Here is a 17,587-nt window from a genome sequence, read left to right on the forward strand (position 1 = left end):
GCTGGGCTGGAGCCCGTGCCCGGCCCGGTCCAACCCCTCGTTTCCGGGGAACTTGTATTACCGAGGCCGGTGGGCCGGGGGCCGCAGCGGGGGCCGCAGCAGGGGCCGGGGCCGGGCGCGCCCAAGAGCGCAGGGCAGCCGTGGAATCCGCGTCCGGGGCGCAGGACCAAGGGGACCTGGCCCTTCCCGGCTACCTGAAGACCTGTTCTCCAGGGACTTGGGAGCAGCTCGGGGTCTGCCCGGGCACCTCGCTGGACGCTCTCGGTTGGCTCCTGGCTGGCGCGGGAGAGTCCCGAGCGGCGCTGTCGGCTCTCCAGTGTGGCTTAGGCGCGGAAGGCAGGGGGCTCTTCCCTGGGATTCCGGGGCCACGGGAGCTGTTCACGCGGTTCTCCGTGGAGTGCTCGCAGCCCTCGCCGTGTTGTCTCGAGAAGCTCGCCGGTTGACGCTAATCTGCAGGAGCTCTCTACTGATTTGGTTTCTTCCTCGATGTGAGGACAGTTCCCGCCAACGACGCCCGACGCACTTATTTTCGCAAACAAGCAGGAGTCCTGGGTCGCCAGAGCCTGCGGGAATCCTGGCCCCGTTCGCGGACCCTCAAGGCGCTTTCCGCTTGGCGTACCTTTTTTGCCCCCCTTTTGAGGGAGTGCGGTCCTTGAGGGGGACAACGGCTTCCTAGGCGCTGCTTTGTGTGTGGTGGGGTTGGAGTGCGGGCGGCCCCTGGCCGGCCATGGCCTTCACTTTCGCTGCTTTCTGCTACATGCTGTCGCTGGTGCTGTGCGCTGCGCTCATCTTTTTCGCCATCTGGCACGTGAGTAACCGGCAGCGGCTTCTAACTCTTTCCTTTCGCCCCCAAACGCGCCCCTGGCGACCTCCTTCCTCAGGTTCCCGAAGATGCCACCTCACTTTATCCACATTGCGAGTGTGGACGGATGGGAGGCCGGCTGCGGCGCACCCGAGGTTAGACTCTCTGCCGCTCCGTTGTCCCAGGGCGGGAGACGGTTCGCGGCAATCCTGAGGCCGGGCGCGCCTTCGGTGCCCTGGCTACTGGCTGTAGGCGGAGGGACCGCCGGTTTCCGGGGCAGAGCACCCTTGCCAGGGCCTGGCCTTGTGTCCCAGACCCCGGGGACTAGCGTCTACAGCCCCATCTACCCCCTTACTTCCCCGGCCGCCTCCTCTGCTGCCCGCGGGAGGCGAAGGAGAAGTGCCACTGTCGGCCCGGCAATTAGTCAAGTAACTATAACAACTAAACATTTAAAATGTCAGCATCTGTGGTGGTTGCATTTAGACATAATTGGAGACAAAGTGGAAACACGACGGGAGCGCCTTGTAAGAGGAAGTAGGGAGAGGCCAGACCCGGGGAGCGGAGTGGACGGGAACCAGGTGATGCGGTTCGGCAAGGAAGGCAGCGGGCGGTGAGGACGAGAGAAAAGCCAGGAGAAGGCAAGGGAGACTGGGGAAAGACGGGCGTGAATGAGGCTGTGCAGGGTGGTCACGTAGAGAGAGGCGGAGGAGGGCGAGTTTCCTCCTTTGCCTTCCTGGGGTCCGAGACAACCAAGTCCCGAAAGACTTTGCAGGTGGCACATCTCCGCTTGGCCAGGTGCGCAGCATCTCCAGCGGGCACAGACTTGCGTGCTGCCCTTCCTGGGGCTACACCAGGTTGAGGGCAGTCTTGGTGAGTCCTGGTTCTGCAGGGGTGGTGTGGGAATAGTGGACAGAGTGCTTCTGAAGAGAGGGAGAGAGGAGTGAGGAATGCTGATTCTCTCATAAAGACAGCACAACATTGGCCAAGTCAGTTGAACTCCCAGAACTTGGTCCTCTGAGGTTGTTTAAGGTCCCTGGCTTCACCCTCAGAAATTTGGTGGGAAGAATGGTTAAGGTCACACGTTTTAGAAGGAGAAGCACCTTAGTGCATCTTCCTGCCCAGCAAGTCAGGCGGCAGGGAGGGATCCCAAGATGAATTCCTGGACAAGGCTCTCTGGCAGGGAGGAGGGGGAACCCTGGGAGGAGGAAGACTTCTAATTATGTCACCTTAGGGAAGACGCTTAGGGAAGACATCTCAAAAGTGAGAAAGTTGACCTGGATGATCTCCAAGCCTCCCCTGGTGTCTAAGATGGTGTAAGTCTGTGAATCAGTTGCCTTAGGAATCTGGGGGTGAGAGAGAAGGAATTCAGACATGGGAATATTGGGACTGATCAAAAATACTGCGAGTGAGAAGTGATGGGATTTTGCACCATCTCTTCCTCTGCACGGGAAGGTGGGTCTAATCTGCCGTGGAGAACTGAGCCTTGAAGTTGTTGGCAGTTGTTAAGGGAAAACAAACCTTTACCTAACTTAGAATGAGCAAGGGGTGCAGAACAGATCATGCCCAAACAGTGCAGTGGACCTCTACTAATGTGTTTGAAAGGAGCTTTCTGTGCTTCTTTGGATTTGGTGAGGTGTTTGCAATGTAGAAGGCTAACTACCTCTCTTCTTCAGAAATACTTTATTTGCTGTTTCTTTATGTTTTTGCCTTGGCCAGAGAGTGGCAGGTACCAGGGAGCTCCATCAAACTGTCAGGCTTGGAGTTCTCTGAATTAGCCCTTGAAGCCAAGCAGGTAACCAGAAAGAATAATTTTCTCTCACTCGGGAAGACAATAAGTAATTCAAGAGCAGGTTAATTAAATAGGTGGTTTGTGCACCTGGTTGACTAACAGACATTTGACTCAAAATCAGGCATTGCTGTGATCCCATTGTTGGCCTCTACTCTTCAGGTTTCCAACACTCACCCCCTTGTCTAGGGGTAGCTGAACGCAGTCAGATTCCAAGTCTGGGTCAGGTCCTGACCTCATCCCTGACCTGGCAAGATTCCAGTTTCTAATGATGAAAAGAATTCGTGCTCTTTGAATTCAAATTGCGGTAACAACTCCTAAGTCTCAGCCCCTTTTCCTTTCCTAGTCTTTTCCTTCTCCCTGTGTCCAAATCAAACATCTCAAAGCCCTACTGCGTTGCTTTGGTTGCTGAACATTGAAAGGGGAAATCTGAGACACGTCGACACAATCTGTGTACGCATTGTATGTGTGGGTGTTGGTTATAGGTGGGTAATTATTTCAACCAAAATTTATGTTGGTCTGTGTTAGACTCTGTGTTTGCTTTCTTTTCAGCTTGTATTCCTTGTATATTTCTCCATCTGACGAACCATATCGATCGCTTACGCTATATTGACGTCCCGAATAGTGAATTGGGCACTTAACAGCATATAGCAGTTAAAAGACCCACCCCACTGCCATGTCTGGGTTGTAAGATAAGAGGTTAGCACTTTTTCTTATTTAATGGTACACACCTACTTAGGGATAGTAAGAGTAGTTACTATTTATTGAGTGTCTGTAGTAGGCCAGTCTTAGGCATTTACAGAGGACCCCTCAGATGTACCTCCAACTGTTGACCTGCCTCTTCTTCCCACTGGAGGTCTGGAAACAAGGATGGATGTGGCTGGCTGTAGCACAACATTTCTTTCCAGTCTTGGTTTTTACTTTGAAAATTTATCTGCATTTGTTTTCAAATGAGAAGATTTCAAATTACCAATTTATTTTATATGAGCCACTGTCTTTGAGTACATTTGTCACATTTGGAAGATGCAGAATAAAACCGAGGGTTTTGGTTTTTTGTTGTGTGTGTGTGTGGCTTTTCATACCATCAGGCACATGGCCCCTTACTGCCCAGGCAGCCTTTTCATCCTCACAACTGACATTTTACAGATGAAGAAACTGTATCAGAGAGGTTATGAAACTTGCCCAAGGTTGCACAGCTGGGATGTATTAGATCTGAGATTTTAGCTGAGTCTGAGACTCTTATGCCCGTGTCCTTTTTTTTAACCCTAGTCACTGCCTTTGGATTGTTTAACTTTGATAATACTGAATAATGTTTCTATCCAAAGGATTACCTTTCTCTGTATAAATGAAATATTTGGAGTTGGAATTTCTGATTGGAGTTGAAACAAGAAGAAGATGACACCAAACATACTATGTATCCTTTTTAAAAAGAGGAAATTCTATTTCATTTTTTTAAAAATCATTTTTCCGCTTATAAAATTCTACAGGTTCATTGCCCCAAATTTTGAAAGTACAGGGACATAATAAAGGAACAAAATCACTACTAATCTTGCCATCCAGAAGAGATTTGGGTGTCTCTTTTTCCAAATATGGTGTATACGTGTATCTTAAAACATTGCATACTGGATGTTTAGAAGAAAAAAAAAGTGTTCTAAAGGGTTTCAGATGTGAAGTGATGTCTGCTTCCAGCCAATATAAAATGAACAGTGTTTATTAGTAAGAGCCCTCTCAGCTCCAGCTTGGTTGAGCCTGTTTGCAGACTGTCTCTTTTATATAAAGACAGATGAAACCATTCTTTGGAAAGATCAAAGATTCATACCAGTTATTTCAGGTTAAAAGAAATTTTTTTTTAATATCTAGAGTCACTTTTTAAAACTCTGAGTTTTGACAACATACAAATAAAATTAATTCCCAATAATATTTCATTGGATTCCCAGCAGCGTTTGCTACTGGAGAGTTTTAACGGGGCCCTGACAGACGATGACAAGTAGTACGTACTGAGGGACAGTTTTGCTACGTGAAATGTCTTTATGGTTGATCCTTTCAGCCAGTTCTAGCCTGTCAGAGATTCAGTCATAGGGAACTGAGTAAACCTCTCAGTTTCTCAGATTATCCATCTGGAAACAAAAAATGGGTTTACATAAATGATAGGATGCCTGGGGTTGACGATAGCCTGGCCCTTGAGGACCCTACTTTGGCCTATTCATATGATGCTGAGCTCTTAGCCATGTCTTATCTGGTCTCCACTTTGTGTTCTGTCTGAGGCATCCCCGTACCCCCCACCCCCGCCGGTATCTCACTTTGACATGTGATGTTTGCACCTCCTGCCTCCCCGATTCCCCTCCTCTCTGGTGCCTCCACCTCGTTCTCCACTGCCTCATAGCTAGCACAGGAGGCTGCTCCACGAGAGCAGGGACCCTTTCTGCTCACCATGGTTTCTCCGGAGGCTGGAACTGTGCCTGCCATGTAGAAGGGGCTCGGTAAATCCTCATACAACTTAATGATGAGGCTGGCAATATTCTTAATTTGGCATAGAAAGAGAGGCAAACAGGAGACATTCTTACATATGCTAAAATACAGCCAAAATATAAAACACTAAAAGAGATAGCTAAACCAAGATTAAGCTTTTAGACTCTCATAGAGCCACCAACATTTCTGTGCGAAGCGTCGGAGGCATTCAACGACTTGGTTGGGACAATCCCTGCTACAGGGCACAGGGACTGCAGACTAAGGGTGGGATCTCAGGATATCTTATGGGACGATGTCCACATCAGTTTGGTGTTGGGGGGGGGGGCCCTGTCATGGAGTGGTGTCTACCTACCCCTGCCGCCAGTCTCCCACTCTTGCCGTCTCACAGCCCCAACTCCATAGGTAGATACTATTGCCTCCTGGAAATGTGCATTTTATTCCTCTTTGCAAAAGGAAAGACTTCTACCCTCTTGGATCTAAATTCTGCACAGTTTTTTCACTGTCTCGCTCACATCTCACCATCGTCAACTCTGCTCACTCCAGCCTCCCACAGACTCCCGAGACAGCTCACATGGCTCTCTTGCTCTTGTGCACATATGACCTTGCATGAGGACACACTTTCACATGTGTGTGCCTGGGCTGTCTACGTGCAGGAGAAGCAGATGGAGGGCAGGGCCCTTACCTGTCCACGTTATGCATTTGCAGAACTTAGGTGGACACAGTGACCACGTGGGGAGCGCGTGGCTGGTGGTTCTCAGACCGGCCGTGAAAGGAGGAGTGAACGTCCCATCTTTGGTAGCCTTGTTTGGCTTGGGAACCCAGAACTCACCCTTCAAAGAAACGAGGGAGCCTGTGGCTCTGGGCTGTGGTGGCTGGCTGTGGGAGCAGTGCCTGGGAACTGGCCCGGCTGGGCGGCTGTCCGGCTGCGTGCTGTGGGTGCTGGGTGCACTGGCAGCTGCTCCTACCATCTGCTCCGAGACTCGACTCGGAAGGGAGAGTCAGTGCAGTACAGCCTCCGGGACGCAGCGGCCAGGGTCAGGGCCGGGTGCCACTGTCAGAGACAATGGCTTCGCCCTCCGGGGCTGGCCACCACCACAGGCCCCGGCACTCCTGTCTGTGACGGGGCGCTGAGAACAGAACCTTCATCACCACCTGGCTCCGAGGCCATTGTCATAAATGAACAAGTCCATTGCTCTAGCTAAAGGGTTTGTAAGGGCCTCAGTCACATACAGGCCTGGAGAGACAGAGGTTGTGCAGACGCTAATTCAGCGTGTGTTGAATTGGACTGGGTGTTCCCGTCCAGTCTCCATCAGTTAATTACTCTAGCCCAGGTTGAGACTCAGCCTACCTGGTCAAGCAGTCTGTTTTCTCTAGTTCTATCCTGTTGCTACCTTTTGCTCAACCTTCTCTGTGTTGCCCTGGTTACCTGAGAGAGAAAGTGATTTCACCTAGCCCCGCAGTTTCTACTTTGGGCTGTCTCTGGCTCCTCTAGTTTTTCAAATTGATTTAAAAAAATTTTTTTTAATTGGGTAAAGTAGACATAACATCAGATTGACCATTTTAACTCAGTTTTAAGCGTACGGGTCAGTGGCATTAAGTACATTCACATGGTCGTGCAGCCATCACTACCATCCCTCTCCAGAACTTTCTCATCATCCCAGACTAAAACTCCATATCCATTAAACAATAACTCCTCATTCCCCCTTCCCCTCAGCCCCTGGCAACCACCTTTCTACCTTCCGTCTTTAGGAATTTGACTACTCTATGTACCTTATATAAGTGGATTTATACAGTATTTGTCCTTTATGTCTGGCTTATTTTACTTAGCATAACGTCCTGATTGTTCATCCATGTTGTAGCATGTGACAGCAATTCATACCTTTTAAGGTTGAAAATATTCTGTTGTATGTATGTACCACATTTGGTTTATCCATTCATCTGTTGGTTCCACCTTTTGGCTGTTTTTGTGAATAGTGCCGCTGTGAACGTGGGTGTGCAAAATATCTCTGTGATACCCTGTTTTTCATGTTTTTGGTGTCTATGCCCACAAGCGGAAATGCAGGATCAAATCGTAATTCTGTGTTTAGTTTTTGGCGGCTCCTCTGATTTTACAAGCAGGAACTCTCTTCGGTCTCTGGTCTTTGCTGCACCAGCCCTGCCCTTTGTTGACCCTCTGGCCCCTGTGCGTTGCTTCTCTCTGTGTTCCTCTAGGATGGACCAACAGTAGGGTCCCAAACATCCCATGTTTATTTGCTTGCTTAAATATCTGGTCTGTTTGGCTACATCACTCTGGAATCCTCAGGTCTTTTAGGTGAATAAAATAGTTACAGAATCTTTCTTCAAGTCTTAGCATTGGGTCCTAGCTGTCAGAAGTTATAAATGCTCCTTAAACAGATTTTACCGGAGACAAATCTTGCGGTTTGCCGTCATCCCTTGACCACAGTCATTTCTTCCAAGGGATTTCATCAGGAAGAGCTAAAAGTGTTTTCCAAGATTTTAGGCCTGCGAATGTTTTGGGTATGTGAGAACTGAGAAATGTACCTGACATTGAGAACGAAGGGCTCTTGTGCAAAAATTCGTTGTTGTTCATTTAAACCATTGCATTTCAGCTCTTGAATCAGTGGGAGGCCCAAAGGCCCAGCACTTCATTTGGTGGCTGCCAGGGAGGGGGACAGGCAACCTTACCTGGGCCACAGAGGAGTAAAAGACTCAAGTTCGGGCTTCCCTGGTGGCGCAGTGGTTGAGAGTCTGCCTGCCGATGCAGGGGACACGGGTTTGTGCCCTGGTCCGGGAAGACCCCACGTGCCGCGGAGCGGCTGGGCCCGTGAGCCATGGCCGCTGGGTCTGCGCGTCCAGAGCCTGTGCTCCCCAACGGGAGAGGCCACAACAGTGAGAGGCCCGCATACTGAAAAAAAAAAAGAAAAAAAAAAAAAAAAGACTCAAGTTCATTTCTGCTCCTAAGCTAGGGACTGCTGGGGCTTGGAAGTGAAGCAGGTTTCAGCTCACAGGGAGACAGTTTGGAGGATGGCTTCATTTCGTAGTCTCTTTAATCTGCCTTGGGTCACAAAAGTGGTTTTAAAAGACAAACCAGATTTGTAAAAATGTCATTCACACACACGTGCACACAATTAACACCACAACGAAAAATACTCCCCAGCAATGCAAATCCCACACTTTCCTGGCCATAAATTTTGGGAGGATGGAATTAGCTTTCCTCTGTCTCTCTGGGGTCAGGGTGGGTGTAGGAGGTGGGGCATCCCTGTGTGTCCATTTGCAGTCCACATGGTTGGGGTTGAATGCCTTAGTGGGAGCAGTTAACTATGCACACGTACCCAACCAGTGTCTGCTTCTCACCACCCAGAGGCTCGGGGCCAAGGGCCCCCACCTGTGTCTGCATAGTCTGCCCTTGAGTACAACCAACACCTGGGACTTCTGGTGAGCTGAGGTCGTATTTCTGTGATGCCGTCTGGCCAGATGGAGCCATGGCCTCTTGTCCTTTGCAGTGTCTGTAAAAGCTGTAGGTCTGTACTCAGGACATGTTTCCAGCTGAATGACACACTGATCACTTTTCTCTGGATGCCTTTCCTTTCTAGCGAGGAAGAAACTGCAGGCCAGGCCACTGTGAATCCAAGGTTCATCCCCCTCTCTCCGTTCCTTAGCTTTCCCATTCACGTTCTTTTCCGGTTTTGGCTTCCCATTTGTATTGTTTCCTTCCCTGGCCAGCGGCCTGCACCCAGAGTTCCGCTCCGGGGCTGCCCGGCAGGTGCTCCAGGCTGGCTGGCATCTATCTGTGGTTGTTGGTGAGTCCCTGGCATTAGGGATCCCAGGCCTTGACGGCTCTCTTTCCTTCCTTCCTTTTCCCCTTTTTCTACTGCTTCCTTTTCTTCCTTTTCCTCTGCATATACGTTAGCTCTGCCGGAGGCCACACAATATTACTTAGCCCAGCTGGAGGGCCTGAGCGCTGGGAAGTTAGCTGACACCACCTCCCTCCCCCAAGGCATCTAGAACTGTGGGCTGATATTTCCAGAACATTAGTTTTAGGTATCTTTTCTGTTTTTGTGTTCACATGGTCCATTTTGATGATGGAATAAAGCTCTCCTGCTGAGGAAAAATGCAGGGGAGGAGAGCAGAGTCTTGGAGCTGACTTCCTTTTTTTTTTTTTTCCTTATTGGCAACTGATTCATGAACCCTAAAAAAAGAGTTGATAGCAACATAGCCAGCTAGCGATAGCAGCCCAGATGGTCCCCTATATAATAGAGACATTTGTATCTTGGATAAAAAAATATTTAAATGTGTTCTGTGAACCTTATTGAGAAAGGAATTAGCAACAACTGCATTCAAGGGCTGTGGGTATGGAAATAGCCAAAAGATTCTAGTCCCCCTGAATGCAAAAATGAAGAAATGGAAATTGGGAGGTGTCAGGCTGAGATATGGGGGACTCCAGTGCGGGGAAGATGGGTTTGGAACACATGGCACTGCTCTTGTCTGTCGGCCTGAGGTAACCCACCCTCGGGTGTGTCAGGGGAGAGGGGTCCAGTCCGGTCGTGTGTGTGTGGAGGTGGAGCTACGTGTCCGGTCTGTGTCCACCCAGGCATACTGCCAGCTGTGGAGGCTTCACAGCAGCTGTAGGCAGACCAGGGCCAAAGAGAACAAGTTTGTGCCAACGGTCTCTAAATTTTACATTCAAGAGATATACAGATGCTGCTTCCCATCTTCCTTTCTCCGTTCACTGGGAGATGGTACAGGCCCAGTGAATCCCATGGGCCTGCCTGAAATCTTCATAGAACTTTTATCCTCATTGTCCTATATCCTAAGCGGGCCATTGTGGGGGGCTTGGAGATTCTTGAGAGGCGTTCTGAATTGCGGTGGCATCAAGCTTACGTTGGCCACTTTGGAGGATGGAGGGGGAGGTGATTAGTAACAGTCACTGAACTGGAGTGTGTGAGGGGCAGTGCGTGGGGAAAGCCGGCCTCTTAGAGCACGTGGAGTCACTGTCTGGAGTTAGGAGCAGGGACCAGATGCTGAGAGCGTAAAGCCACTTCGTCATTACCGGACTGTGACTTATCCCGCGATAATTTTGCTTGGAGGTTCTGGAGAGTGATGAGGAAATTGAGCTGAGACCAACCAAGCATATGTGCTGACTGGAGAAAAATGACTGGAGAAAAATGTGTTTGGGCTTGACATCCTTTTCTCTCATTGGTTGGCAGTTTTAGAAGCAAAAGGCCTGCCCTAGAAAGGGGCTGACAGCTAATGAGGCCGATGAGCTGCTGCTGCAGTGGCTCTCAGCAAGCTGCTCTGGGCTTTAGGCAAGTCCCTGCATCTCCCTGGGCCTTTTGTTTTCGTGTGTGTAAAATGAAGGTGCTGAGCAAAGTGGTCCCTAAGCTCCTGTCCAGCTCCAGAATTCTGTGGTTCTTGCATTGCCTGCTATATGCATCTCATCCAGTGCTTGCTACGTGCATCTTGTATTTCTCTTCCTTTTCTCTTGTCATAGCTTTTCTTTTCCAATGGCCTCCCTGGGCATTCGGTGTCAGATTTCTGTGTAGGGAATGTACTGATTAAGGTTCTTAGAAATCAGTGCAGGCCACCTTAATCAAAGAAGGAATTATGGAAATAGAATTGGAGTGCTCCTAGAAGGATGGAAAGCCTGGGAAACAAGACTTGCAGCAACAGGATAACCTTGATTTTGATTGCTGCCCACTCTGTCTTCTGTCCCTCATTCTCCTTCTAAGGATGGAGAGTCTTACGGGCTGAGCCTGGGTCAGTGGCCCCTGTGGGTTGTACCGAGTGGTGGGTAGAAGTAAGACAAGGATCTCCAGGCCTCCCCGGTGGAAAGACAGGCCCCTGGGTTTACCCTCCCACCAGGACTGTGCTCAAAAGGAGAGAGGTAATTCTCCAGAGGAAATCAGACCGGTGTAGGAAGGGAGCATGGATGTTGAGTGACCAAAAGAATGACAGATGTTCATTACTTGAGCTCTTCAGTTTAACTGTCACCTCCCCTGTAATCGGAGAAAGCAAAATTTTCTCTAAAGCGAAGGTTAACTTGTTACCACAGGCCCTGTGATGTGTTTTCCCAAGGGAGTGCCGGAAACGATCTTATTTATCTTCATTCTCAGCTTGATGAGGAACAGCTGTGCTCTGGCCAGGAGGATGGACTTACTGGACTCCTGGTCCTGAGTGTGTTTCCCCCACTTGAGTGACGACTGCCCACTGCCCTTTGTAAAGTCTCCATCTTCTCATCCTTGAAACATTCCATGGAGGCAAGGTGATGGAGCCTGCAGCTTTTACAGAGGCCACTGGATGACAGCTTTGCAGGAATTTAGCAAAGTGCATGCTAACCTAGAAGGTGGAACAGCAGTTGTGTGAATCAAGAATAAGAAAAAATGGTGTCTTGCCAGTTTGGTGTCCTCCAGGCTATTTAGCCCCAAATTCTAGAGCGTACATGGTAAAGTGAAACCTAGCTCTTCCTTTTCCTCTTGGAAAAGCAAACCCGTACCCTCAAATTCCCTCCTCTTTCTGAGAAAGTCCCCCACTGCCCCTCATCTAGACTGTGCTGAGCAGATCTGCTCAATTTCCATTCCCTGCTTCATACAGAGCCCGGGGCAGGGGGGCTCCCTCCCAAGCCCTGTCTGAACCACTTAATATGACCCCTCTGCATTCCTACCAGGAGTCACTCTCTTATAATCAGCAAAGTTGGCAACTTCCGCCACTGTGCAGAGTAAGTTATTTTGCTCACTTTGACAACTGAGGCAGCATCAGTTGTCTCCCGAGGGGAGGGGTGATGTTATGGCTCAGAGCTATGCCGTGTGCTGGCACCTCTGTTAAAATTAGCTCCTCCGTCATTCCAGGGTTGTCATGAAGGAACCAAAATGAAGTTTGGTGTGGCAGGATTATTAAAGCCAAGGGAGAAATGACTCTAGGACCAGCATGGTGTTTTCAAGAGGTCAGTCCCACTGAGCCACAGAGAGGCAATCGAAGTGCTGGGCCTGAGACACTGACCTTGGAGAGAGAACGCCGGCAGCACCGCACAGAGAACTGGTTGCTGGAGCTGCTTCTTAGTCCGTGTAGTCCCTCAGTTGTTCAGTTTTTCCTTTCTTATATCAAAACACCAAGTGGAGGGCTTCCCTGGTGGCGCAGTGGTTGAGAGTCCGCCTGCCGAGGCAGGGGACGCGGGTTCGTGTCCCGGTCCGGGGGGATCCCGCGTGCCGCGGAGCGGCTGGGCCCGTGAGCCATGGCCGCTGAGCCTGCGCGTCCGGAGCCTGTGCTCCGCAACGGGAGAGGCCACAACAGTGAGAGGCCCGCGTAGCGCAAAAAAAAAAAAAAAAACACCCACCAAGTGGAATATCTTTTTCAAGAAAAAAAAATCGATAAAACAAATGAAAACCCAAGCTAGTAAAGCGTCTGGGGTCCAGGCTCAGTCAGCTGTTAGGGAGCGTGGGTTGCTGTGCATTGGCCCACAGCACCCTGCACTCTACTTCTTCTGGAAATGAGGCCGAGTTGGATGGGTTAGCTTTACGGTTTGCTGATTTGTTTTCTTTTTATTGACTTACATTGCTGACAGAAGACAGAGTCATATAATCGTATAGTCCTGGAATCCCGACACGTAAGGCGACCTAAGATCATCTGGTCTGTCTTCACGTCTGGAATGAGGTACTTGAACCCAGAGAGGCGAGGTCATGGCCAAGCCCAGAGCAAACCTCTAGGTTTCCAAATTCCCCTGCCAGTTGCTTCCTCCAGTCCAGAGGGGTTTCATCAGGCAACTTGTCATGTTTTACAGCTACTGAAATAAAGAATAAAAATGTATCTCCTTGACCGTCACAGCTGTGCAGACTAAATCTTCATACTTCCCCGACAACTCACTATCGGATTTTGTGACATTTGGTTGTTTTCTAGATGGAGCTAAAGAGAACAATGTTGGTTGAATGAAGAAAAGAGGGACATGAAATATTTCGGCAATCCCCATATTTAATTTATTGCATAGTTCTGAGGAAGATGTGCGTTGAGGGTTGTTTTAAAATTTTCGTTTATTTACAATGCTTTATCTTTGAGAGGTGCCTTCTCTCCTCGTGGACAGAGGTTTCCATTTGTGAGGCCCGGACACGTGGGTAGTCCAGATTCAGGGTCCTGATTCAGGACGTGTGCAGCACCTGGTGCGCATCCCCAAACCACGTGAAACGTCAGTTCACCTCTCTTTGGGTTGCAGTGTCTTTACTCTTCAAACAAGTGGGTCTTTTCTTCTTCCTGGTGTCCTGACTTGGGGGTCACCTTCTTTCCTGCAGCTTTTGTGCAAGATGTTTTGGTCGCACATCTTCAGGGTCAGGTTTCGCACTGGCCCCCCGCCCCAGCCCCTTGCCTTGAGAAGGTCTTTGTAAACGGTCAGTGGAGCCACACCGTTCCTCCCTTTTGTCATGGTGTCTGTCCTCTGACTCAGCCTTAAAGGACACAAGGTCATAAGCTAGGCGACGGCTGGCTTGTTGCTCACACTGTGGCTGTGTAACCACTGCCCTCTCAGCTGGGTGTGGACAGCGCTATGGTGGTGTGTCCTCCACCACTAGATTTTCAGTTGATCCCTTTGGCCAGTGAACACCTACCCTCGGCACCCCGACTCCCAATCCCTCCCAGGTGCTCCCCTCCCTGCCAGCAGCACGTGCGACCCTTGCCTTGCAGAGGACAGTCAGATGCGCTTGTGATTTCGATGCTTTGCCAATGGATGAATAAGAAAGACATACAAAGCAAGTGGCATTTCCGGTTTAGTATAGTGACTCCAAGATAGAAACCCCGCTTTGGAGTGAGATGGGAAGAATGCTTTGCAGCCACGTCTGGGGAGAAGGTGCCAACCTGCTGGTGGACGAGGCAGGGCTAACCTGCGCCTTGGCCCCGGGACCCGCGAGCAGTGGCCCCGCTCCCTGAGCTTTACGGTCGCTCCGGGTGATGCTGAACCGCCTGGGAGACGGCGGGCGGTGTCTGAAGGCGAAGAGTTGAAAGCCACAGGGAGATGCTGGAGGGACACAGGATGGTGATGGCGCTTCAGCCCAGCCCCTGCCTCCAGGCTGGGCAGGGTCCGCCTTTTGTGGAACCTCTGCGAGGCTCCACGGCCCACCTCTGCACTCTGCCCGCCAGGGTGCTCATCCCAACGGTCAGGTGGATTCTCTTCGCCTGTTGTGGACCCTTCTTCCCTGTGTCACGTCAGGCCTGGCGTTCTGAATCTGGGCTCTAGAACTCTCCTCCCGTTTGTCTTTCCAGACTTCACCAGCCACATTCCACTGCTCTGGGCCTCACCTTCCTGCTCTGTGAAAGGAGGTGGCCAGGCTAGTGTCACCCCAAGATGTTATTTCTCAGAAGGGTAGGGGCTGGGACTCTGTATTTTTAGAAAGCTCCCAGGTGATTGGGACATGCAGGCAGCGTTAGGAAGTGGCGGACACTGGACCCCGGGGATCTCCCCGACGGTCCGTGGCTCTTTTGAATCTTATTTGCGAATGATTCCTTTCCAGGACACCACGTTAAATAAAGTTAATCACCTGGTCATTCCTTTACTCTCAGTTTGGTTCCACATGTGTACTTCTAGCGTGTGATCCTTTTATTGCAGTTCTATTTTCTATTTATCCGTACAGTATTTCCATTTTTTCCTTCTCCGGGAAGTTTCCTATGATTTGCTCCCTACTCACTGGTTTCTCTTTTGATTCAGGGCTCCCGTACGCCCTCATGGAGGTGTCTCTATCTCACAACAGAGAGCAGTCCTTACTGTTTTGATGAGGAAGTGTGTTCTCTTGGTTGTTTGGTCTGTGAATTTTCATTCCCCCCCTAACTAGGTGGACCCCTGACTGTTCTCCCCTCCCAGCAAGGAGCCTGGTTGTCAGTAATCAGAGGCCCAGTAAACACGATTGATCTTTGACCTCTGTCTTCTACGGCAGCAGTCCCTAAACATTTTGGCACCAGGGACCGGTTTCGTGGAAGACAGTTTTTCCACAGACGGGGGGTGGGGGGGCGGGTAGGGGAAGGGGGTGGCTCAGGCGGTAATGCGAGTGCTGGGGAGCAATGGGGAGCGGCAAATGAAGCTCCCCTCACCTGCCCACCGCTCCCCTCCTGCTGTGCGGCCCGGTTCCTAACAGGCCGTGGACTGGTACCACTCCGTGGCCCGGGGCTTGGGGACCCCTGTTCTATGGGACATTGACGGCGCTGCTTCACTCTCGCCTTGAAGTGGACTTTCAAATACAAGAAGCCCCTTTATCTGATGCTTCTGTGCTTCAGACCTCGGTCGGGTCCACTTGTCCCCTCCTCCCCCAACACCGCCCCAGCTTCAGGCCCAGCTGGCTCGAGTAGGAGGGGGACAGGGCGGAAGAGGAGTGACATCGGCTGCCCGCCTTGTGGCCTGCAGTTTCCTTTGGCTCTCCGTCGTGTGGGAGTGCAGGCCGGAACACCTCTGCTTGGTGACAACGGTCTTCCTACATCACAGCCTCAGCCCACCTCTCTGGGCCGTGGTTTTCCCATCTGTAAAGTGAGGGCGTGGGCATGGTGACAGCTGAAGCCCCTTTCTGTTCTTAGGAGAGGCCCCACTCACGGCCCGGTGCCCTTAACAACAGGTGCCTGCAAAAGCGGTTGATGAGAGCTGCTCAGAAAAGTCCTTTCTTTGCAAAGGATGTTGGTGTCAAGTCTGTCTGGGGAAGCCACGAGTGCGCTCTGGTGGTTCAGACTCTCGGGGCCCTTTGTGTCTTTTGGTTCCTGTGATGATCTGAATAATTTATTTCCCCTCAGCATCCCCACTGCCTTTTCCACCTCTTCTCTGCTCGTTAGTGTCTGTGCCCTGAGTGGGCAAGGCCCAGAGGGGCAAGGGAAGTGAGGATGAATTGGTGGAGCGGGGGCGGCACTGGGCCCAGGGACAAGAGGTTTGGGTGATGAGGGAGGACCTCTGCCACCATCTGCTGAGATGCCCTGTGTGCCGTCACTCGAGGGATGGTGAGTGGTCGTTAAGGGGCAGGACTGTTAGGGGTGTGCCGAAGACCACTGCTTGTCGCTTCCTAAGCGGCGGGTCCAAAGGTGAAGGAAGAAGGAACACTCGATTGTGAAGAGGAGTTGGAGGTGACACGTTTCCCTTGAAATAGTTGACGTTCCACCACGATGACACTGAATTATTGTACTTTGCATTTGCTATATTTGCTTCCTTGAGCAGGCAAGTGCAATCCCCCAGGGCCTCCGAGGCTTATCTTCAGTGCAATTGGGATACGAAGATGCCGCAATTAGAGTCTTCGAGGCGAGGTGTGGTGGTGACAGAGCTGCTGAGGGGAGCGGCCCGGGCTCAGCCTCCCCTGCAGACCCAGGCATCACCCCAGGCTGACTTGGAGGGCGGCACCTGCTGCGTGGAAGGCGGTTTAGCCCCACCTGCAGGGCAGGCCTGCAGTGCCTTCGGGAGGAAAACAGAAGGTTCCCTTGCCAGGGAATGCGCCTCCCTGCTCACCAGTCATTTCCCGGGGATGTGCCCAACATGACCATGTATGACCCAGCCGGGAATCCCGCCTCCATCCATCCCGAGCTGGCCTCTCTGAAGTCCTGCTTTTATTCAGCGATGCTGTCCTTTCCCAGGCACGCTGGAGACCCTGAGAGAGCTCTTCCTTGCCTCTCCATCCCCCAACCCTGTGTGCGGAGAAGCAGGGCCTTGCGGTACCTTCCAGTCTTTGCTTCCCCTTGCAGCCACCAGCCCAGCCCAGGACCCCAATTTCTTAGGCCCCGAAGGAAGCCAGGAGCCACCAGCTCTGTGACTAATCAACGTCATGACGTCCGAGTGGAACATTGCCGAGAGCACGGTTTCCACAGGCGTGGCCTCTGCTCCTGCAGATTGAACTGGATTCCAGGGTCTATCTCAGCAGTGGTGCGTTTCTCAAACGAAGGACAGCCAGCTCTCAGAGGCTGTGGGCCTCTCGCCACAAACACACTTCCTTTTTCCTCTGTCACGTTCTCTTTGTCGTGTTCTAGCATCTCTCTCATAGGATGGGGATATTGGCCTCTCCCCACCTCCAACAATTCCTGAAGCTGCCAGGCCCCCACTTTCCTTCCGCATCAGTAGCTAATGGAAACTAAATGGGCTGTCATTTGTGAGACTCCTGGGGCAGTGGTTTTTGATTTGTCAAGAAAGTTGAAGGAGCGGTCACATCTAAATCACTTGCACGTCACCTGAGATTAGGACCGCGAACCGTCCCGTCTTGTGTGCTCTCTTCCCCCCCGTTCTGTCTCCTTTGATGATGATGGTTAATTGATGAGAATGGAACACTGAATTGTCTTTGTAAAACCGGTGAAAGCTATAGGTTCCGTTCCTCCTGCATCTTGCTGTAGTTTCATTTAGGGTATCCCCTACAGGTATGCTCAAACTTGAGTATGCATGTGAATCACCGGGAAACTTTCACAAAGTTCAGATTAATTCCTGCCCTTGGGGATTAAGGCTTGGGTGGGCGGGCTGGTCATACTCAGTTTGGGCGTAGAGGTTGGTTAGAGAATGATCTTTTACGTGGATTGCTATTCTGTGCATGGATGGGGAGGCTGTT

The 17,587-nt window shown here is 50.9% G+C and overlaps 1 protein-coding gene across 2 annotated transcripts in view; it reads left to right on the forward strand.

The window, feature by feature from the left end:
• The first annotated feature begins 727 nt into the window (after positions 1-727).
• The window catches only part of CNIH3 (cornichon family AMPA receptor auxiliary protein 3), a 118,540-nt gene continuing 101,680 nt past the window's right edge, over positions 728-17,587 (forward strand). For both annotated transcript variants that reach the window (XM_029229895.1, XM_029229896.1), the window contains exon 1: positions 728-808. In XM_029229895.1, the coding sequence (XP_029085728.1) occupies positions 728-808 (81 nt within the window). The remainder of the gene's footprint in view (positions 809-17,587) is intronic.

This window comes from Monodon monoceros, unplaced genomic scaffold (assembly GCF_005190385.1).
Source record: "Monodon monoceros isolate NGI ecotype Baffin Bay Population unplaced genomic scaffold, NGI_Narwhal_1 Super_Scaffold_18, whole genome shotgun sequence".
NCBI lineage: Eukaryota > Metazoa > Chordata > Mammalia > Artiodactyla > Monodontidae > Monodon > Monodon monoceros.